The 20,809-nt window shown below is 46.0% G+C and overlaps 1 protein-coding gene across 2 annotated transcripts in view; it reads left to right on the top strand.

Annotated features, from left to right (window-relative positions):
* eRF3 (eukaryotic translation release factor 3) overlaps positions 1 to 19,292 on the top strand; it is a 30,148-nt gene extending 10,856 nt beyond the window's left edge. For both annotated transcript variants that reach the window (XM_050173511.3, XM_050173512.3), the window contains exons 7-11: positions 3,566 to 3,806; positions 6,580 to 6,762; positions 7,312 to 7,473; positions 12,427 to 12,595; positions 16,233 to 19,292. In XM_050173511.3, coding sequence (XP_050029468.1) covers positions 3,566 to 3,806; positions 6,580 to 6,762; positions 7,312 to 7,473; positions 12,427 to 12,595; positions 16,233 to 16,276 — 799 coding nt within the window. In that variant the 3' untranslated portion in view covers positions 16,277 to 19,292. The remainder of the gene's footprint in view (positions 1 to 3,565; positions 3,807 to 6,579; positions 6,763 to 7,311; positions 7,474 to 12,426; positions 12,596 to 16,232) is intronic.
* The last annotated feature ends 1,517 nt before the right edge of the window (positions 19,293 to 20,809 follow it).

The raw sequence follows: 20,809 nt of genomic DNA, 5'->3' as shown, positions 1-20,809 counted from the left end.
TTTGCCTGACTTGCACGTCCAGAAATTGATTGCAGCAGACTTGATTGTCCACTTCCCTCCTTCACGGTAGGAGAAAGGGTAATGGCGATGTGCTCGCCATTTGAATGCAGCAGCGTACACACACGGCGGCTAGGCTAGTATGATGTCAACGACGCATTGCATTTGCCGCACTGGCTTCTCCTCGATGCCACGCTCTGCGCCTTCCGCACCTCACGGTTTGCTGCCACAAAGACGCGCAACAGTGCGTGTTCACTGATCTCGCTCATAGACGCCATGACATCTGTCATGGCGTCTATTGTGTTACTGACAGTGTTTCAAAATGCTTCAATTCACGGACGTGGAGATGCTGCCGAGGTTGATCCCGCAAGCGCTGATGTTGCCCCGCTCCCAACTCAAACTGACGCTGTGGCTGCTTTGGCCCTTCTACGCCGCTACTGTGGCGCAATAGAAGGCACCGGCCTGTCGCTTGTGGCTTGTTTGGACACCATGGTTAAGGGGGGACATGGGGATCAAAGCTAACTTTTTTATTTACCAGCCGATTTTGATGAAATTTTGCACAGGTGTTAATAATATCACATAAACAAAACTGTGAAAATATGGCTGCAATATCTGAAGTACTTTTTTGTTTACAAAATTTTTCTGCTTTCATTTTTGCAAAATGCCTGCACACCTGTATATTGATGCGAGGAGTTCAAGCAAACATTGATAGCACTCCTGTATGTATCCTCCACACAGTGACATTCCTGTAATTTTTTTAGCCCAACAGAATTTTTTTATATTCTCGTTCTTTGGTAGCTACTTCAGTTGCATGAAAATCTAGACTGTGAAAACAAAAGATAACAAATTATTGAAGCAACTATTTTGAAAACAAAACATGTTACTGTGTGCAGTGGTGCACAATGAGTGTAACAAAACAAACGGTGTAAAAATATTCATAACGGTGGCTGAGATATTGGCTTTGCAAGTTGACCTTGGGGGTAGAAAAAGTTTTGAAAAGGTGTTCGAAGTTATGGGCCATGTTTATTCGAGTAGAAACCTCCGGCCTTGTAGGTGCAGGTGTCAGGTTGATCTCTTGGCTTCTTGGATCTTTTATGCTTGCTTTCATGTGCTTTTTGTGCCCTCTTCTTGCTCAAGGCATCATTCTCAGCCGCTGACTCGCTTGAGTCCGTCGCCACCGAGCATGCTCCTCCCGCCGTAAACCCCATCTTCCGTTCGGTTGCCGGCACAGAACCAAGTGACACGCGGACAGTGGCGGCGGTCATATTCAACACCTCCGACAAGATGAATTGTGACTCAAGATGCGACTGTATGGTGCGACCGTTGCTGATGCACGGTTCGTCTTCACGGCCGGCAGACGCACGCGCTTGGACTGCACTTTCGTCGTTCATCTCGGTGACGGCGGTGGCACAATCGGGGTACGTCGCGGAGTATTTATGGGATGTCGCAGGCCCGGAAGCATCGGAAAAGGCCGTTATTAGTTCGGTATCATCACCACTGGAGCTCAAGGCTGCAACAGCCTGCAAACAGCCCGGCAATGCGTCGACAGTCTCTCTTGCAAGCTAGCGCGCGGACACATCTCTGCTAGGACTACTTATCCTTCGGATGTTCGGCGGCTTGCGCTTGCGGCTGCCGAAGCGGTGCTTGGTCGCGTATTTCGTCGTCAACGTCCGCCCAGTCATGCTCGAAACCACAAAATGAAATAGAAAACTCAAATCCGAATAAAGCGATGAAGCGGCAACGTAGCTCGAATATCCAACACGTAAAGAAAGGGGCAGCAGCCAGCGCACGAAGGAACCGGAGAAGCAGACGCCGCAGCAGCTCGCTTCCAGACCCGGCCAATGGGGCAGCTCATAGAACGCACGTGACGGAGCAAGCCAATCGGCGGCCGCAACAAGCAGCTCTACAATCTTCTGACTTCTTTTTTCTTCTTTTTTGTGCTTGCTCTTCTCTCTATCAGGAAATGAAAGAGGGGCGTCAAAAGGCGAAGAGGCGCGCTTTTCAACGGTACCAGCATGGCCGCGCCGCGTAATGCCGTTCCAGAGCTAGGGGCGCTTGAAAACCGCGACTTTTCCACCGATTTTCACGAAATTTTCGCTGTATTGTCTGATGAATATATTTATTTATGGTACTTAGCAGTCGTTTTCAGCGGAAATACTTGGAAAACTTATAGAAAAGGGGTCAAAGATTCGAAATCTGCAACTTTCTAAAAAGCGACTTTTGGGTCGTTTTTCCATAGTTGATCCCCGCGTCCCCCCTTAAGACTGTGGCTGCCAGTAAGAAGCTGGCGACACTGTTGCAGTACTTTCAATCAAAAAAATAGGTACATTGTTGAGACTGTTGAGGACGCCATGGTTAAGACTGTGGCTGCCAGTAAGAAGCTGGCGACACCATTGCAGTACTTTCAATCAAAGAAATAGATACATTGTGTGAAGCTTCAAGTGAGTGTTTACTGCGCCATGATTGGTTCATTGATTTATCTTTACAATTTTATGTGTTTTTGTATATCAAATTCTGGCTATATTGAACTATTTCGCAATCACTGCACTGTTTGATATATCAAAGTTTGACTGTATTAGCACATGGTCATGCAATCAGTGTGTATTATCGCATGACATGCTGCAAGGTGTCTGAAATTTTTGTCATCTTTATACATTTAGTCTACCACAGAATTGTCTAAATAATCGGTCATTGACTATATAAGGAGGTTCGATTACTAGTGCCCACCCCAGGGCTTCGTTGGAGGCTTGTACCCTGTGGTCGCGTCCTCTTCCATGGCCCTGGGACATTGTACTCCCCGTAGCCTTGCAAAAGCAGCACTGAACATCTGCAGTGTTTGTGTAGGTCCTCGCGGGACATGAGACACTTGCTTCAGCCATATCTAGGTGTGGCTTTTCAATGTCGGTAAAGAGCTGAGCTTCTAGGCAGAGTATTAGGTACATGCTGACATGTGCTGAAAGCAAAGCATACAATGGAAAATGAGCTGATAAGGTGTGATCATGTGACTTCGCATTCAATTTTCATTTCATTCTTTGAGCATAAGAAAGCTTTTTCACTGCATTTTGAGAGGCTGCAAGAAAAGGCACAGTGTCATGAAATTCTTTGGAAGAAGTTCAGTGAGAATCCAGTGAAAGTTAGTATGAATCGAAGTCGTCATCAACAGACTCGGTCACTGCAATCCCATGAAGCTCAGGTATCTGCCAACTGCAACAAAATTTTAGCGTGAAAAGGCTAGCTTCAAATAGTGACAAATGACAAAACTTCTTTCAGCATGGGAATGGTGGGCAGTGTATGGATTTGTCTGCAGCTTGATTGCTTTGGCTTCAAAGAACTTTCCAGTTTTCATTTTGACCTGACTCGTCATTACACATTTGTTGTGTGGCAATGATGCATGTCATCATACTATTTTCAGAACATAATGAACATCGCTGTTTTAAATATCAAGGGTCACTCGTGGCAAGCGTTGCTGCCCAGGTATTTCTTGCATATGGCGGCGTACACACTCAAACTTGTACAGTAGAACCTTGTTCATTCGACCCTCATTAGTTCGACCCACGTTTGGTTCCAGGTACAACGAGTGCAAGGAAAAGCTGGTGCCATACCTTCGCAAGTGTGGCTTCAACCCCAAGACTGAGCTGACGTTCATGCCCTGCTCGGGACTGACGGGGGCCTACCTGAGGGAGGTGGCGCCCCCTGACGTGTGTCCCTGGTATCGGGGGCCCCCGTTCCTCGAGTACATCGACAGCCTGGCCCCGCTTAGCCGGTCTGCCGATGGCCCTTTCCGAATGCCTGCTGTTGACAAATACAAGGTGCGCGCCTGCACGGAGGCTGTGTAGTGGTGGGAGTGGGAAATATTTGCTTACCGTATTTACACTGTTGTAGTCAACTCAAATGTAGGTCAACCTCCCCAGCCCTTCCCGCTGTTAGAAAACCACTAAATTCCGTCGATGGGGGTATGAAACGTTTTATTATTCTGCCTAGTCTTAGCACAACACAGTTGTTGAGCATTACGATTGTGCACTCTTCGACGCTCATCGTATTCACGGTGCTCTTCGGGAGTGTGGTCTACTTTGTGTGGTCTACTCGTAGCGGTCTTGCAGTGAACATCGAACAATGAGTTGCGAGGCAAGTCCCCTATTATATGCGAAGTTTGTGGTGGTGTCACTCACTGGTTCGTATGCTGCTGTTGCCCCTTTCCTACCGGAGCAGCTTATGCAACTAAGCAGCTTATGCAACTAACTAATGCAACCCAACTAAGCACAGCCATCGTGAACGTTTTTGTCACATGCCCGGTCGGTGTACGTTTGCAATCTTCCACCACCAGCCATTCATATTCACGACGAAGCAGGTCCTCAAAAGGCTTCACACTGACATCAAGAGGTTGCAGCTTCCCTGTGACGAGCACTTGTGACAATTTACGAACTGCCAAAGAGAAATGCATGAGCGGTCTCTTGGCTCTTCCATCAGCTATCGATTCTGCTGCCGTTACAACTGTCAGTGGCACTGCAATTGGAGCAGCAAGCTTTCAACGACTATCGACACTCTCTAGAGCACTGTGCGTGCATAAAAGTTCTGAAAATTTTTGGATCCTTCCGACCAAGCGTGCAGAATAGACAAGTGATAAGGGTAGAGCCATAGAGCAAACATAAAATTTTAAGTGTCATAGTGCCTCTGATATCTCGTTTGTCTAGCCTTTAGTGACAGTTAAATGCTGCGATTTAGATTGTAATTTGACCCCCTCCTTTAGGATTCTCAAAACTTAAAAAAAATAAGCTGACCTACAATTGTGTAAATGCAGTAGGTAGTCTCGCAGCACTGCGAATTGGCGAGGTTGTTTGACGGGCAGTTTGGAAATGATTGGCAGGGTGTCTGGCAACAGATTCAAGTACTGACATGACACTTTCGACTTCTCATTTCATTTGTGCTGAAATAAAGTCGAAACCCTCTAAACACCTGAGGAAATACTGGCAAGCATCAGACCTCTACTATAACGCTTGTTTCTATGAACCAATTTCAGTACTCACAAGGCGGATGGGTCACAGCTCGCTCCGTTCAGAAGTGTGTGCTGTAATTTGTAATATTTTTTTTTTACCAGTGTCATTATATCTTCTCTTATCGCTACATGTCAACAAATTTAGCTCTCTCCTCATGTCATGATAAATTCATGGATTCCAAGTCCAGTATTTCGAAACCAATTTTGGTATCAGATTGAGTGTTTCCCAGCCTATGTACTTGCTAACTGATCTGCATTCACGTATGAGAAGCACGTGGTAATTTCTAAACATGCAAAACATGCATCAGTATTCTGTCAAAAGCTTTCGATTGGAAGAAAACAGTTCTAAAATGCTAACTGCAGCAATATATTCAGCCACTTAATAGTCCAGTTTCAGATGGCAGAGGTAAATAGTAAACTCCTTGCAAAATTTTGCACTTTAGGTACAAGTCGCTGCGCTGCTAAACACTCAAAATACAGATGTTTCTGATAACAAAAGATGAGTACCGCCACTACAGCTTGCCAGAAATGACACGGAACATTGAAAACTGGCAAAGCAGTGCCTGTAGTGTTCGGCTACTGCACTGCAATCATTCGGCTATCATTAGAATGGTGGCTATACCTGCACACAACTTTCTATGGCAATGAAGAGGAAAGCTGCAGGGACTCTGTTTTTGTGCACAGATTACTGCACCAAGTAGTTCGGCAACACTCATGGTTTCTTGGAATAGGAGTGGAAATCGGTGTAGCTTCCACGTCCGATGAATTCACATTTGCCCAAACACGGAAGGAAAAAAGCCCAAAAAATAAGTGAGATTTAACACTTTGTGGTGCGTTTCTGTCTTATTTTGCTCTTGTCAATAAGATGTTCGTTTTATGTTTGCCAGCCTACACCAATCCGGACGAGAGTGTGGGACTACTTTCAGGAGCTGTCTTGTGCATGCTCAACCTCCATAGCTTTCCCTTCATTGCCATGGGAATGTTCATAAGTATAATACAAGGATTTATCTTATCATCCTGCTTGTGACTTCAAATGTTCCTAAGGAATTATGCTTTATCTTTATAAATTTCCAAGCAATCTTATCCCCATATTCTAGAGAATCGCTCCGCTCAACACTCCGTCTCGTCTCTAGAAAGCAAGTGGCAGCACCACCCACGGACCGAGGTGGCCACTGCGTTTCAAGGACTGAGCACAGCGATTCTTGAGATCCGTAGTGTTATCTTTCAGTCGAGGGGCAGTGTCGGGGTAATTCGGTAAAATGGAGGAAGTGCTTCAAGGCTAGGATTGTTAAAAAATTGGGGGGTTATTTTTCTAAACTTATCAAGCCGATAAAAACTCTGCTCAAATTCATAATAGTTGCAAATCATTGGTTTTATAACGCAATATTTTGCTGAAAGAAATTGTCAGTCTCAAACACATTTGAAGCCAGAAGGACGCAACTACCCATTATTCCCATGCTCGCTGAACCGCCATGCTTGCAGTGCCCATAGAAACCGGCGCTAAAATTCCCTCTAGTGGTGTTTGTAGGAAACTCGATGATGGCTTACAGAAGCCAGCATAACGCTTCTGGATGCAATCTTCATGACAGGACATGGGCACAGTGGTGCTGGGCAAAGTGGAGTCCGGGTCGGCAAGGCGAGGCCAGCAGCTGTTGCTGATGCCCAACCGGCGGACTGTTGAGGTGCTCCAGCTCTGGTCCGACGAGGACGAGACGAATGTGATTACGTCGGGGGAGAACGTCAAAGTCAAGCTCAAGGGTGTGGAGGAAGAGGTTAGTGCTGACCTGTCTGCTGAAGGACGTTGTATGCACATTCCTGCCTCATTTTGTAGCAGCGGAATCTTTCGTACCTTTGGTTACAAATCTTAGCTTTTCATTACTTTTGCAGTGCTTTACGAGTTCCTTGTTGATTGCTTTATAATGATTCATTTAAATTTAAATTGAGTATTAGCAACAATCTCGAAACTTAACATTTATTCATGGAAGTGCCATTTATGTCCTTGGCATCATTAGTGTAGTTGCACAGGAGCAGAAGTAGGAAATGTGCTTTTAGAATAAAGCATGTGTTTTCATTTTTTACTCGGTCGCTAGTGAAATGCTGGTCAGTCTGCAATGATATTTATTGTAATAGTATCATCTGTATCTTTCCTAAACTTTTGTCCAAGCTCTAGTTTTCAGCTTTGCTGACCAGCAAGGCTATTGCATTCTTTTTCCTTCAAAGTTTCTCTCATCCACCAGTGTGTTGGTGGGCGTCACTGTTGCCTCTTTCACTGTGGACCATGCTTTGCTGACGCACGACGTCCTGTGTGGGGGCAAATGCAGGAAGTGTCTCCAGGGTTTGTGCTGTGCGACGTGGTGAACCAGTGCAAGGTGGCCAAGGTGTTTGACGCGCAAGTGGTCATCTTGGAACACAAGTCCATCATCTGCCCTGGCTACAGCGCCGTGCTGCACATTCACGCTGCCATCGAGGAGTGCTCGGTCAAGGTGGGAATTTTTACTTTACTGGCCGCGAACTTGCGATTTCGCCGTGCCCGTGTTCGGAGGAGGCACGTGACGTCGCACCGCTTTCCTCGTCGTTGCGCTCGCCTCCGCCAGCTGTGTCACATGCCTGATAACATGTCGGAGGATTGAAAATGAGAGCTTGCGTGCGCCGCAACCTCAGTTAAGGCGGCAGTATGGATGGCGACAATTCAGATAAGCGGGAGGAGGCCTGGAATCGACGTCGGAACGAGATGAAGAGGAAACGAACCGCCCAGGAAACAGACGAACAGTGCACCGAACAACTGGCTAAACGCCATAAGATAGCTAGACAACCAGACTAACCTGGATTTGCAATCAAGATTAACCAAGGCTAACCATGCTATATGCCTTAGCTTTCGCTACGTATATCCTGGCCTAGCCAAGCTAAGCCAGTGCCACTTTTTCACCTTGTTTTCCTGTTGATGCTTTTTCAGAGGATGTAATTTGCTGTGTGCGCATGAGCCTGTTTGAAACAAAAGAGGATATGACGATACAAACGTGGCATTGGGTGCATATATCATTGGTTTGTATTTGCCAAGCATTGTTCTAGGTGTGAATGATCCTGCTCAAGGTTTCATTTAGGATTGACCACTGCTCTTTCTAATGTAAAGCATTGCATGTGCTTGCGCATCGGCTTTCATATTGGCACGTGCTCACCAGTGCATTTGGCAGTCTGCAAATTGAACAACTCGCATTGCTGTACAGTCAAGTCCCACTGCAATGAAATCGACGGTATAACCGAGAAATTTGGCTGATGTGTAAATTTCATTGTTGTAAAATTAGTACGGGACAGCAATGACAGAATGTGCCGGGCCTTACATAAATAAAATTTTCTGCGTTGATGCCGTGAGACAATTCTCAAACTGTGTTTCGTGAAGGTTCAAGTTCATGCACTGGCCGCTGGCCGAAGATATGATGTGAATGTGTCGCGCATTCGCGAACCGAGACTTTCTGCAAGGATTTTATTGTTGTATGCAGTTATTTCTCCCGGGCCGTTGAAATTGGGGGTGTAGGTTATATGCGGAAAAATACGGTACAGCAAACTTGTTATTTTGACCCTGATGGGACTGGCGAAATTGATCTAATTATCTGCTCGGTTGAATTGACGAGAAGCGGAAGAAAGCCACTGCGCTCTGCTGATTCATTTGGCACTATTTGCCCGATTCTAACATGCCCTGCAACCGAACACGCGCCCACTTTCTGTTTCCAAAGTAGAAAGCTAACTTTAAGACTCGTAAACAAAGCAGAAATCCAACGCGCGCCCAACTTTTTAGCAAGAAAAATGGGCAAGGGTCTAATATGTGTTGCATCATGGCGACCATTCCTAAAGTCAGCTTTGCCGCAGTACATTGATGTTATGCAATAAAGCATACAAACGCCGTGAGGGTGGTTTTTGTTTTGTAGCAGGCAATTACCAGCCAAATTTTTCTTAAAGAAAGAAGGCTCATGTTACAGTTTGGTAATTACCGTAATCACACATTGTGAGCTACGGTTATTGCTTGAAAATCTTCCTAGGGAAGGCTGGAAATGGGTGTTTTCGATGGGAAACACCGTGTGCAACGCATTTACTGTCCACTAAATGAGTCGCTACTGGGATCTCGCCATAAGGGCCAGGCGTGTACATGCCGACTCATTAAGTTCGAACTACAGCGAAGGTCAGTTTTAGGATCAAAACAACACAAGTTTGTGCCCATAAAAATGCATGGGCACTGGCTGGAATCTTCGTTTAGGGCCAAAGTAACCGAACATTTGAATTAGCAGAAGTCTACTGTACATAAGTTTGCCTAAACTTCGTTCTTGCTTCAAATGTGTTTGTGACATTGTAAATTCATCAAATAGACCTTTTCATCTTGACTGCCCTTGGCATTGCCATAGTGCGCTGTGGGATTTGGTAACTGCGTGTGAACACCCATGCAAGAGCATTGCAGAAGCTGCCATACATGCCTTTTGTGCTCCCTCACTCTGAAATTCTCGCCCTTCCCATAAATATGTCTATAGGTGATGAAAACAAGTGGCCTCCAACATGTTTCTCGCTCCAGTAACTGCTTCCGCTGCTTGAAGTACACAAAAGCAAGGACTTTGAGATCCCCCCTTTTTTTTTCTTCTTTCCTGCTGTAATTACTTGCATAAAGCTCGCGTTTTTCCTCCGAAGAAAACTTGGTAAAGTTGGGGTGCAATAATAACGAGGGGAAATAATAAAACTAATTCCAATTTTAATGGCCAGTGTAGAGGGTCAAGCTTCATGTGAGTACATACGCCACTTCGATGAAGCAGCGGGTGCAGTTTGGGCACCACCTATTCAACAAAAAAATTGCATTACAAATGTGACAATTTGCAATAATTATGTGTGTGTGTGCAGAGTTCTCTTGCCTTCACGCTTTTAAAAAATTTATTGCCTGGAGGTTGGAGATTTAGGCCAATGAAGGTAAAGGAAAATAACCAATACGACCAGAATGTCTGAAGCCACAAGCACTAAGATTATAGACAAATCCATATACTATACCAATGATTCCCAGGATAGCTGAATGATGGCAGCACCGTTTTCTTTAGTAACTTTAGTAAGGAATTATATGCCTAATGGGACTATTGTAAATGTCCTTTCGTTTATTTCTTGCTTCCATCGCATGCAGCAAGGCACAAAACAGTGCAAGACCTATTCCGTGTACAGCTTGAAAATTTTGCCACCTTCAAAAGCTCTGTACATTTGATGTATACCATATTTTGCTTTGTATAACCTTCCTCTGCGTATAACCTGCACCTACATTACAACACTCCTGGAAGAAAGAATCTGCGTGTATAACTTGTTCAAATAAATGTGCAATGCTATAACCTTTGTAAAGTATTTCCATTTGTGGATGCACAATCGTCTAAGTCGTACATTTGGCCAGCGACTCTGTTAGCGACGTCTCCAGTGATGCTGATGGTCTGCAGCTTCCGCCTCCCTTTTAACTGCTGGCACCATGTCAGGGTGTCTACGAACCGGGAATTCTGAGATTTTGAATAGTCTGAAAATACTCGGGGAAAACACAAGGAATCTGTGCTTCTATCAGGGAAGGTTAGCTGTAATTTTATTGCAAGGGAATGAAATTCAACGGTAACGTTGGCTCAAGTAAGAGGAATCGTAACGAATCGTTTTTGACGCTGTGTTGTTGGCTGGAGCAGTTGTCAGCTTACAGCCAACAGACTTTCTGGACTTTAATGTTGTTTCCGACCTGCGGTGTGGGCAAAATCAAAGCTGCCACCGCAGCCGGTTCGAGGCGGCGAGGTAATCAAAATGTTTTGATTACCTCGCTGTCTTGAACCGGTGCTCTCACACGCAGATCCGCTGGCAGCTGTAGTCACCACTGTGGCAAACGCTAGGCCTAGCTGCGTCGGCGTTCTGTTACGCTTCTTGCCGTTCGGCGTCGTCTTTCTCATTGAAAGAATTGCCGCTGTCAGCAATGGCACCGACTTAGACTTTGTGGTTCTTGCGATTGGCTTTGAAGCTCTGAAAGCACGGCGCGTTGCATAATGCCGGTTCCGCCCCAATACAGCGATGTTATGGGGTGAAACGTACACAAAGCATTGCAGTGAAACTTACCCGCGGTCTCCTGTCAGCACCGATATGCCTAATAATTGTACTCGCAGGCCCTTTCGGATGTGCCTGTGGCGATTTAGGTCCTTAAGGTCAGTAAAAGACATGCATTCATTTTTTCTAACTGCCCAATTTATCAGACGTTCTCGCAGCCCCTAGGGAGTCCGAAAAATCAGACGTTCACTGTATAACTGACCAAGAGGATGCTTCAAATGGTCCGTGGGGAGAACATGCAGTGGAAGGAGCACAAGAACAGAAAGGACCTATGCATTGAGAAATAAATGAAAAAAGAAGTGTGTCGCCACTTTCAAGGGGCTTTGAGCTAAAAAAAGAAGTGTTCGCTGGCGCCGAGATGCAGGTGTCCCTCATCCAAACCAGAATAAACTCTAAAGCCGTGAAACACAACACTGTGAGGCATTGTCCGTGCACTTAGAGTATGTCAGGATAGTTAAGGCTGACACTCCAACTGTTGAGTCTCACTTGTGCGTAAAGTTTGGGCCTCATAGCAATGAGCTTGCTATCAGTCTTAAAGTGCTTGAGGCCAGTGAATAACTTGCACATGTAATTAGAGCGAGGGATTTAATCGTTTTATGAAGAAACATTGCACAAGTGACTTTTCTTTTTCTTTGTGCAGCTCCTTTTTATTTATATTTGAGAATGTGCGACTCAATTTGCAATGAGATTCGCCATTCTTTTTTTTTTTTTTTTTCAAATATACTTTATTCGCTGTGAATTTTACTAACTTCTCCCTTCTGATTTCTTTGTGAATATAATAAATGCTACTCCTTACTTTTCAAACTGGGTTAAGTCATTTTTTTGTTTTAGCATGCTTACAAGTGACAGCATCAGGTGACATGGTGTCAGCCAGTCTTCACATAAAACAAAGTTCTGTGTCACCAGGGGAATTTTGCAAAGGCACTAGGGGAAAACCTGGAAAACTGGGAATTTGGAAATGTGAACTTCGTAGACACCCTGCATGTACGTTATCCGCTAATTACTAGCACCGCCAAAGTGCAAAATGGTGGTCTGAAAAGAGAAGGGAGCATCAACGCACTGGGGTCAGGTTAGGGTTCCCCAAGTGGTAACAAAACCTTGTATGGCGGAAAATATTCTCTCGACTCAAGGCTTTGCGCAGAAGTGTGGCGCACTCTGTCTAGAAACCACACTGCAAGGCAAAATTCACATGTAACCAGGACCCTGAGTAATTTTTGGTGCTGGTTATATGTGCAAAAATGCAGTACTTTTGCCAAACTTCGTTAAGTGTAGTCGTTTTTCAAGGAAGTTTCTTGTGCGCCGCCCCAAAAGGTGCAAGGTGTTCAGAGAAACTTATTGCTGTGTTGCAGACTATCATCTGCCTAGTGGACCGCAAGTCAGGCGAGAAAAGCAAGACGCGGCCACGGTTTGTGAAGCAGGACCAGATTGCCATCATGCGCATGGAATGCGCAGGCGTTGTGTGCATGGAGCCATTCAAGGAGTTCCCCCAGATGGGACGCTTCACCCTGAGGGACGAAGGTATGTGCTCTGCCGCTCCTTGCTTCTGGTTCCTGTACAATCTTATGTCATTGCAGCGCGACTGGTGCTCAAGTTATGAACTGATAGGTCACTGTTACAATTGCTTCATAACGCTTCAAGGATGAGACAGAAGAATACTTGAACGAGATGTCAATTTTTCAACTAAACGTGCAATCTGCACCAATAGTTGGGACATTCATCTCTGTTATTTAACCATACAGAGGGAAATACTGTTTTCTGTCTCCATGGACAAACTTTGTCCTTATCCAGGTTTTGAAAAAATGTGCTTATTTTGGTCAGCAAATGCTTTTCTGGCTGCTCCTAGAACCACGGTGACAGAACACTGTTATCACATTAATCATGTAGCAATTTCTGATTATCGTATTTACTCGTGTAAGGGTTGCACCCCCACTTTGGAGGGCAAAAATTTGGGGAAAATTCAAAATGCCCTGCCGGAAAAGTTCCGTTACCACTAGATGATGTTAGCTGCATTTCCGTCGACGCCACTCAGGTTGGTGCCACCGCGCAATTATTTCTGTGTGGCATGTCATCTCGGCTGTGTTTAGTCAGATCGGTGGCATTTCGCCTGTGTAGAAAAGAGCCCTGTTTGGGTCAGCGCTGGTTAGGGACGATGGGCTGGCATCTGAGGTTATTTATTGCAGCATTATATCATTTGCGCCTCTTACGCTCTGCTACAGTTGCAAAAGCAGTACGAACCTTTAGTGGGCCATCTTCAACCAGATTCATGTAATGGCGGCACCCAGCCAAGATTCTAGAAAAATTCTGGCCCTTACACGAGTACAGTTAAAGCTCGATATAATGAACTTCAATATAACAAATTTCTCGATATAAAGAAGTATTTTACTTTTCATAACCTCTAGTTTAAAGAGCACCATGTATTTAGAACCTGAATATAACGAAGCGTGTTTGTATGCGATTTCAATATAATCTCATTTCACTCCTGCTGCAAATGAATGCCAAGACAATACATGAAAACTTCAGCAGACGCAGATGGTCAAATGATTGAATCACAAGCGACTGCTTGCAAACGCACCTTTCAAATTGCACTCAGCGCGACAAGAGTGACCGCCGAAGTGAAGCCACATCACACATCATGTTCCCTATAAAGTCCAAGTTCGATAAGATCCTATTGCGTGCTGCACTGTGTGCTTTAGGTGCGAGTGAAAGTGTGCCAGTGTGAGACAAGAAAGATGGTGGCTTCACGAGTGCTGCCTTCCCACGCGAGCAAAGGGAAGGAGAAGGAGGGGAGCGTGCTCGCAGTAACGTGCGCAAGGGCGGCGGAGTGGGGGGTAAGTTGGCGCGTGTCTCTATTTCTGGTGCGCATATGTCCGTGAGCACAGCTGAGCTCATAGGCAGCTGCCGCATTTGCAAGAGTAGGCGTGCTGAGACGGCGTGGCACCATATAAGCTGTCTATCAGCACATTTAGTATTGGAGGTTGCATAAACTCAAGTTTCAGTGGCCTGTTGGAGCGAGAGGCAGAAGCATTTGCTCCCCGCTGCTGGCGCTTTTCCCATTGGCATCGTCCCAGCGCGAGTGACGCTATCAGCCACGGGGGCACAGTGCACGGGAAAGCGTGGCTGGCTTCGCTTAATTAGTGGCGCCGAGAAGATATTGTCGACGTACATGGCATGAAACGGTATAAATTGTTTTCTCATTAAAAATTGTTTTTTTCCGATTGCCTGATAATTCTGGAAAATTCTGTGGCCCCTTTCCGTGTAAGAAAAATTGATTGGCAACTGTACTTAGTTTATAAAAGGTCAAATTTGGATATAACGGTAAATTGCCAGTTTTATTGACTTGGTTATGTCGAGGCTTAACTGTATATGCAGTACTACAGTCGAACCCACTTATAAAGGTATAGGTTTTAACAATATATTAGTTATAACGAGAAGCTGCTGAACTGTCAATTTTTGTATGTTTACCATGGTGAAATAACCCACTTACTACAAGGCCCCAGTGCCGCATTATCGGTTATAATGATGAAGTCTGGCTGCTGGCTGTCCATGATGAAAGGTAGTGAAATGCGAAATCCTCGAAAAGAATGCGAGAAATTCGAGCCGCTGCTTGATGGCCCGCTGCCGCAACAACTGCAGCACGCTCATTTTCTAGCGAGTCTCTCCCCCGTCACCCTTGCACCCCTTCGAACACGAATGGGCTATGGCCATAGCTCTCTGCCTCGCCACCTATGGCGCCATTTTCCAAAACACTAATGGACTGCGCCAACTGCGCTGCTCTCCCAGATTGCTTGCTGGATCCCCATTCAGCGTAGTTCTAATCACTCACACACACACTTCACACTTCTAATCACTCGCGTTTCTGTTTGTTTGTTGTGTTGAAATCATTCCTGGCCACCTGGTTTCTCAGCCTCCCTTGACTCGCCGCTGAAACTGAAGATGGTTGATCCACCCGCTTATCATTGGCAATGCACGACGTTGCCGGTGAAAAGAGAGCGCACGGCTATAGATTTGGAAACGAAGTGCTTCTAAACGATGAGCAGATAGTTGCAAACATGCTTGCATCAAATACAGACGGCAGCGATTACGTGGTAGGGCAGGCTGCCTCAACGTTGTCCTCGCAGCAGGCTCGGCAGATGATTCAATACCTTCCTCCGGTGCTTCGTTTTTGCAAGGAACCTTCCATGGAGCACCTCGGTGCCTCGATTGAGGCTGACTGACATAGTTTCCTCGTGCAAGCCAGTTAGAAGTATGTGGCGAGATGCTTGTGGCGATCTCGCCTCAGCGTTTCTTCTGGATTCCTCAAGCTCAGGCTGCCGCGGCAAGCTTCTCGCATATCTTGGTGTTTTGATGGAGCTTGCATATAGCTTGCTGCCCATGACCCCTCTTTGCAGTTGTTATAGCAGTGCCATTCTTTAACACCAACAGCCACTGCTTGTTACATGCTATCGGAGTGCCCGGCAAGCAGTTAAACGAGAACATAATCAGCAGCCTGATCGAGGAAGTTGGTGGGCAGGGGCCCTGGCCTCCCTGCCATTGTAATTTTCTCACATCAGCTCTGCCATCCTCCTATTTTGATTTTTTCATGCTACCTGGTTATAACAATGGAATTTTCGTGGCACTTGAATATTGTTTGAAGTGGGTTCGGCTGTAGTGCCCTGGACCCCAGGGCTTCGTTGGAGGCTTGTACCCCATGGTCGCATCCTCTTCCATGGCCCTGGGACATTGTACTCTCCTGAACCTGGCAAAAGCGGCACTGCACACCTGCAGTGTTAGTGTAGCCTCTCGGAGGACATGTGACACTAGCTTCTTTCTACCCTTTAGGATGAGACAAATACCCCCAAAAAATATATTTTCCTTCTAACTGTGCAAGATATACTGAGAATACGGAAGAGTGACGATATAACCTAGTGTGAGAAGTTTGCAAGCGTACTTTGTAATTATCTTAAGATATGTAGTTATCTAGTTATCTTAATATATGTAGCTGGGTTGTAGAAAAATATTCTTTTAAAACGGGATTTGTTCAGGTAGATTTAAGATTTTAATCGAGGTGACCCTGGAATGCCGATTAATTTGACAAAATGAAATGAGCGGGCCCGATTCTGGACAGATTCGAGGCAGTTAAAAGTTTGAGTCGCTACACTGTTGCCATTTCCCGCAGGTCGCACCATTGCCATTGGGAAGGTGCTGCGGGTGGTGGAATGACTGGGAGCAGCCCCGGAGCAGTGCCACTCTCCCGGCTCGCAGCCGCCACCACCACCCAGGGATTGCCAGCAGCAAGACGCCGCCAGCTCCACCAACTCACCTCGCCACCGCCCACAGCGGCGCCGCGAGGGGGGCGCGCGCGGCGTCAGCCGGGCCAAACAAGCGCACCGAGCAGCTGCGCCGTCGTCCGCGGGCGGATGACCGTGGCCCCCACGGCGGTGCGCCGTCTGCAGTCGGTTCGGGACTCGAGTCGGGCCCAAAATAGAGCGCTAGAGTCATCAGAAGAGGGTCACTGCAGCACCGCTGTCATGTGCCTCGTCACATTAGCATTGCAGTGTTGGCGAGTTGTTATGGAGCCATTCTGAGAATACGTTGCAGAGCAGTGTGGATTCACAACGAAAAGCGAAGGGCAACAGCCTTTTCTGTGCCCTTTGCTTCTGCATCCACTTTGTTTCATGCTCTCGCTTCAGATGTTCTGCATCATTACCAAGGACATTAATTGCCTGAGGCTAAATGTTATTTAAGAGAGCTGGAATTTCAAGGAATAAAACAAGTGTGCAGAAAAGCATCATCGTGCAAGTTCCTTGATTGATTGTGCCAGTCGCCCTCTCCATTTTAGGGATAGTCCATATCTTCATCGACTTGCAGGTTAGCTCGTGCCTTTTCTATGGCCATGGAAATAAAAATGTTTTCGGCATGTACAAGCAGATTTGGGCCAGATATAGTGCATTGCGCACAGAGCTGGGTTGCATCATATGTATGCCCTCTCCTTGATATTCCATTGCTCATTATAGATTTATCCCAGCCTAAAAAGGTCTGTATGCGGTGGCTTGAGGACATGCCCACTCCCACTGACTTCAGTCTTTGTGACCCAAGCCAGTTGTGGCTTCGATTGCTGGGCGCATTCTGGACCTGCAAGTTTTCCCACACTACTCCGGCACTGCAGAAAAGCCTTTTCTGATGACTCTAGCTAAGGGCCCACACCTTCCATTTTGCCGTGTGGTGGGGTGAGCTCGGAACCTTTGCATGGAAACAAATGGACAACTCTGTTGTGCAAGGGACTCCCTTAGCGGCAGTGCGGTGTGCATGGGCTTTGTCGAGGGGGAAGGCCATGCGGTGGTGACGTTCCACCTGGTACAGGTGGCCAAGAGTTTGAGGGGTCGCGGCAAGGCCGTGGTTGAGACACGGATTTAAAAACGGCCGGCGTGTTGCCCCCACCTCAGAGGACCACTAGTGGGAGGAGGTGACTGAAAATGTTGCGAGGCTACGGTGGTGGCGGGAATGGATGCCAGCGCAAAATGCTAGTTGCCAATAAATAATGGCCCCTTCCAGGAGTCTCTCGTCTTGCACTTATTTTGTTCTGCACTTTGATGCAGATAGAAGTTTTGTTATAGAGCCATTCTACATGTCCTTGCTAACTGGTGGAAAACATCGGTTATGGCCATAGCATCATTTCAGTGCAGTCTCATATCGCCATGTGTCTAGTACCAGGTGTTTGTCAGTTCATGTAGCTGGTATCAGTTGTCCTGCAGCATATCGGCAGTATGCAAGTGTCTGCTGGTATGAGCCTAGTGATATATTATTATTGTTAATTATGGACATCTGCAGTATGTGCTGCAGATGTCTTTGGTACCAGCATGCCTCTTTTTCTGGTATGCCCTACGTAAAATCTGCAGTCCACAAAGTATTTTTCTGGCACTTCTGCTGCTAGACTGCAGACTTGAAACTGGTGCCAGCAGTTCAGGTTCGCTGGTACCACCATACATCCTGCTGCTATTGTTTCTGGTGCTGGCTTGCCAAACACCTGGTACCATTCTAACACATGTTGCTGGTACTCTTGCTGTCATTACTCTTGAAACTGCTGTCAGTACATGCAGTTTCCCTGGTACTACATTTCGCTTATATTCCTGGTACTGGTCTACAAAATGCCTGGTACCAGTATTTAAAAAAACACTGCTGGCATTAGTCGGTTTTTGCTAGCTGGCAAGAACCAGATTCCCACTGCCTCCTGCGCAACTTGGCTCAAAATGTGAGGGCCTTCCCCTTGGGCACATTCCTTGCGCACCGCAATGAAAAAGTAAATGGGTCGCCACACAAGTTAGTGCTACTTTGGGCTTGGTCCGACTGTCGGGCAGTCTGCAGACTCGAGAACAGGACATGCGGGTGCACCGGCCGTCAAGACAGTCGTACCGGAAATGACCGGCCTACCGAGACGGAGAGACTCTTTTTTTTTTTTTTTCTCTTCCTCCTCTTTTGTATAGACTCCTGCCAATTTCTATTTTGTTGCCATCTCTTTCCCTGGATCTTTTCTTTTGCACGTTGTTTATACTGTTGTGTGTTGCCTTCTGCTCTTTCTTCTGTTTTATATAGTAAATATGTACAATTGCCTTTTCTTTATACCTTGCTTTTTTTTTTTTGACCGCCACACTTGGGTCACCCTCTTTTTATCTCCCTTTTGGTGAAGACTATTCAGTCACTCGCTCATCATGTGAAGTGTCCTGCAACATTGACTTTATTTGCTATATGGATACTTTTTTTTTTTGCAGGGTTTTTCGCAGTTCACCATGCATGGGTTTTGGGTTGTCTGGTGATTATTGCATATCATCGTGCTTTATTTTTGTTTCGTACAAGATACGCCCAGAATTTGTCGTGCATTGGAGTTGCAACATGCATTTCTTGTTTAGGTTGTCTCGTTGACTGTGTTTATCTAAAAAGAGAGCAGTGAACATCTTTGTTTAATGGTTTTATATAAGCACAAGAAAAGTGGAAAGTGCATGAGACTTTTTTTTTAACAGATAAAACTGGTGGCGGTTGACACATGCCCTGTGTTTTGTTGTCTGGGCTGAAAAGATCTTCATCGAAAATTTGTTTTTATGTCTCGAGGAGATGATCATGCGGTGAAAGGAAGAGGTGGGAGAATATTTTTCTTCCCTCCCTTTTTGTTTTCCCCCTTGATTTTGTTGTTTTTACCAAACTTCCAAGGAAAAACTGAAATAAAAACGTTTATTCCAATCAACATTGGTGTTTTGTTGCCTGCTTTTTCACTGGTACTTTAGAAGTGTGCTGAAGTTCTTCAGTAATGCTGCTTTTGTCTGCTGCCTCAATGTGGCAGGTGCGTGCCGTGGCAACAGGTTTCATTCTCAACTGTTGCAGCTACATTTCAGATAGGGTCATAATGCCAAAAATTCGCGATTTCGGCTGAACACGTAGCACTGAAATCAATGGCAAGGTTTAGCATTGTGCTGAAGCTGTTGCAAAGCCCAGTCTCTTATAAAGCCAATGGAGCACAGCGTGCTGGTGCATCCGCTTGGCTTTGTTTTTCGAGCCAAATGGACTGCGCCTCTGAAAATGTAACCCCTCATGCGTGGGCCACGAGTGTCTATCAATACTGTGCCTGAACAGCAATGGCACAAATGCACCTGAAGTGTCTGTGTAGTTGCGATTAGAATAAAGAAACCATCTGGGGATGATCTGTCAAAGTCAAAAACTGTTTTGTCGCATCCGTGAAAAAGACTGCTTAAATATTGTGGAATGATAAGGTTAAAGCCTGGGAGTAACTTGGCAGTCATTTGTTCACACCTCTGTTGTGCTGCTTGTTGTGGCTACGTTGATGCTCATGCCACTGAGCATCTTGCATCCCAAGGTTAGGCACTCGAACCGGGTATGAGTAGGCAAAGAGAGCTATTGCTTTAAAGAATTAGTGTACCGAGCATTGGGCCCACTTAAAGAAAAATCCCAGGTGCAGAATTGATTAGGAGTACTCTGCCATGACATCTCTGATAACCCCCGTTTTCTCTGGCAACAAAGCTGTGTGTTGAACTGGGCACGTATATTTTGTGCATATTGAAGTTGCTTGGCTGTTGCAGTGGGCATGGAAACTTTACCGAACTATTGTTAACCTGCCGCAGTAGCAATGGAGCCCTTGCCGAGCGCAATGTTGGTGTTGAAGGCCGCCAGGCAGTCTCGTGTTGGGGGAGGGCTTGGATGTAATCAGACACGACATGGAAATTTTAAAGTAATACGGCCAGTAAGCTCGTGCACTCTAAAGAAGACCAAGAGATGTGTAATAGCGCGACAAGGAAATGCACTGTCCGAGTGCAAGGTAAAAAAATAACGAGTGCATGCAATCAGCTGTGTCAAAATTCACCAATTACGATCTTCCCTAATGCTAAATTTGAGCACAGCTCTATACACATCTTTATTTTGCTATATGTTGGCTGGCGCACACGATGTCTCGTGCAGCATGTTGCAAACGAAGCGAAGTGCACTGCGACTGCCTTGCTGATCAGATCACAAGAGGCAGCGTGTGGGCGACGCGTGGTGCGATTCACAGCAGCCGGCGCAGACTCCGCTTATGCAGCGCTTTGTTTCTATACAGAGGACGTGCACTACTCTGGCACCATCTCGTAGCCATTCTCGGTGCAAAGCCCGTCTTGCACAGCACTATGCCTGTCTCCTCACGCTCTCTTCGTTATCACAGTCTTTCATCTCCCGCTGTGCTTTGCGTTCATTCTTCGCTGTGCTCATTTGCCC

This window comes from Dermacentor andersoni, chromosome 8 (assembly GCF_023375885.2).
Source record: "Dermacentor andersoni chromosome 8, qqDerAnde1_hic_scaffold, whole genome shotgun sequence".
NCBI classification, from domain to species: domain Eukaryota; kingdom Metazoa; phylum Arthropoda; class Arachnida; order Ixodida; family Ixodidae; genus Dermacentor; species Dermacentor andersoni.
The sequence above is the reverse complement of the archived record's forward strand: the minus strand, read 5'-3'. Positions and strand labels throughout refer to the sequence as shown.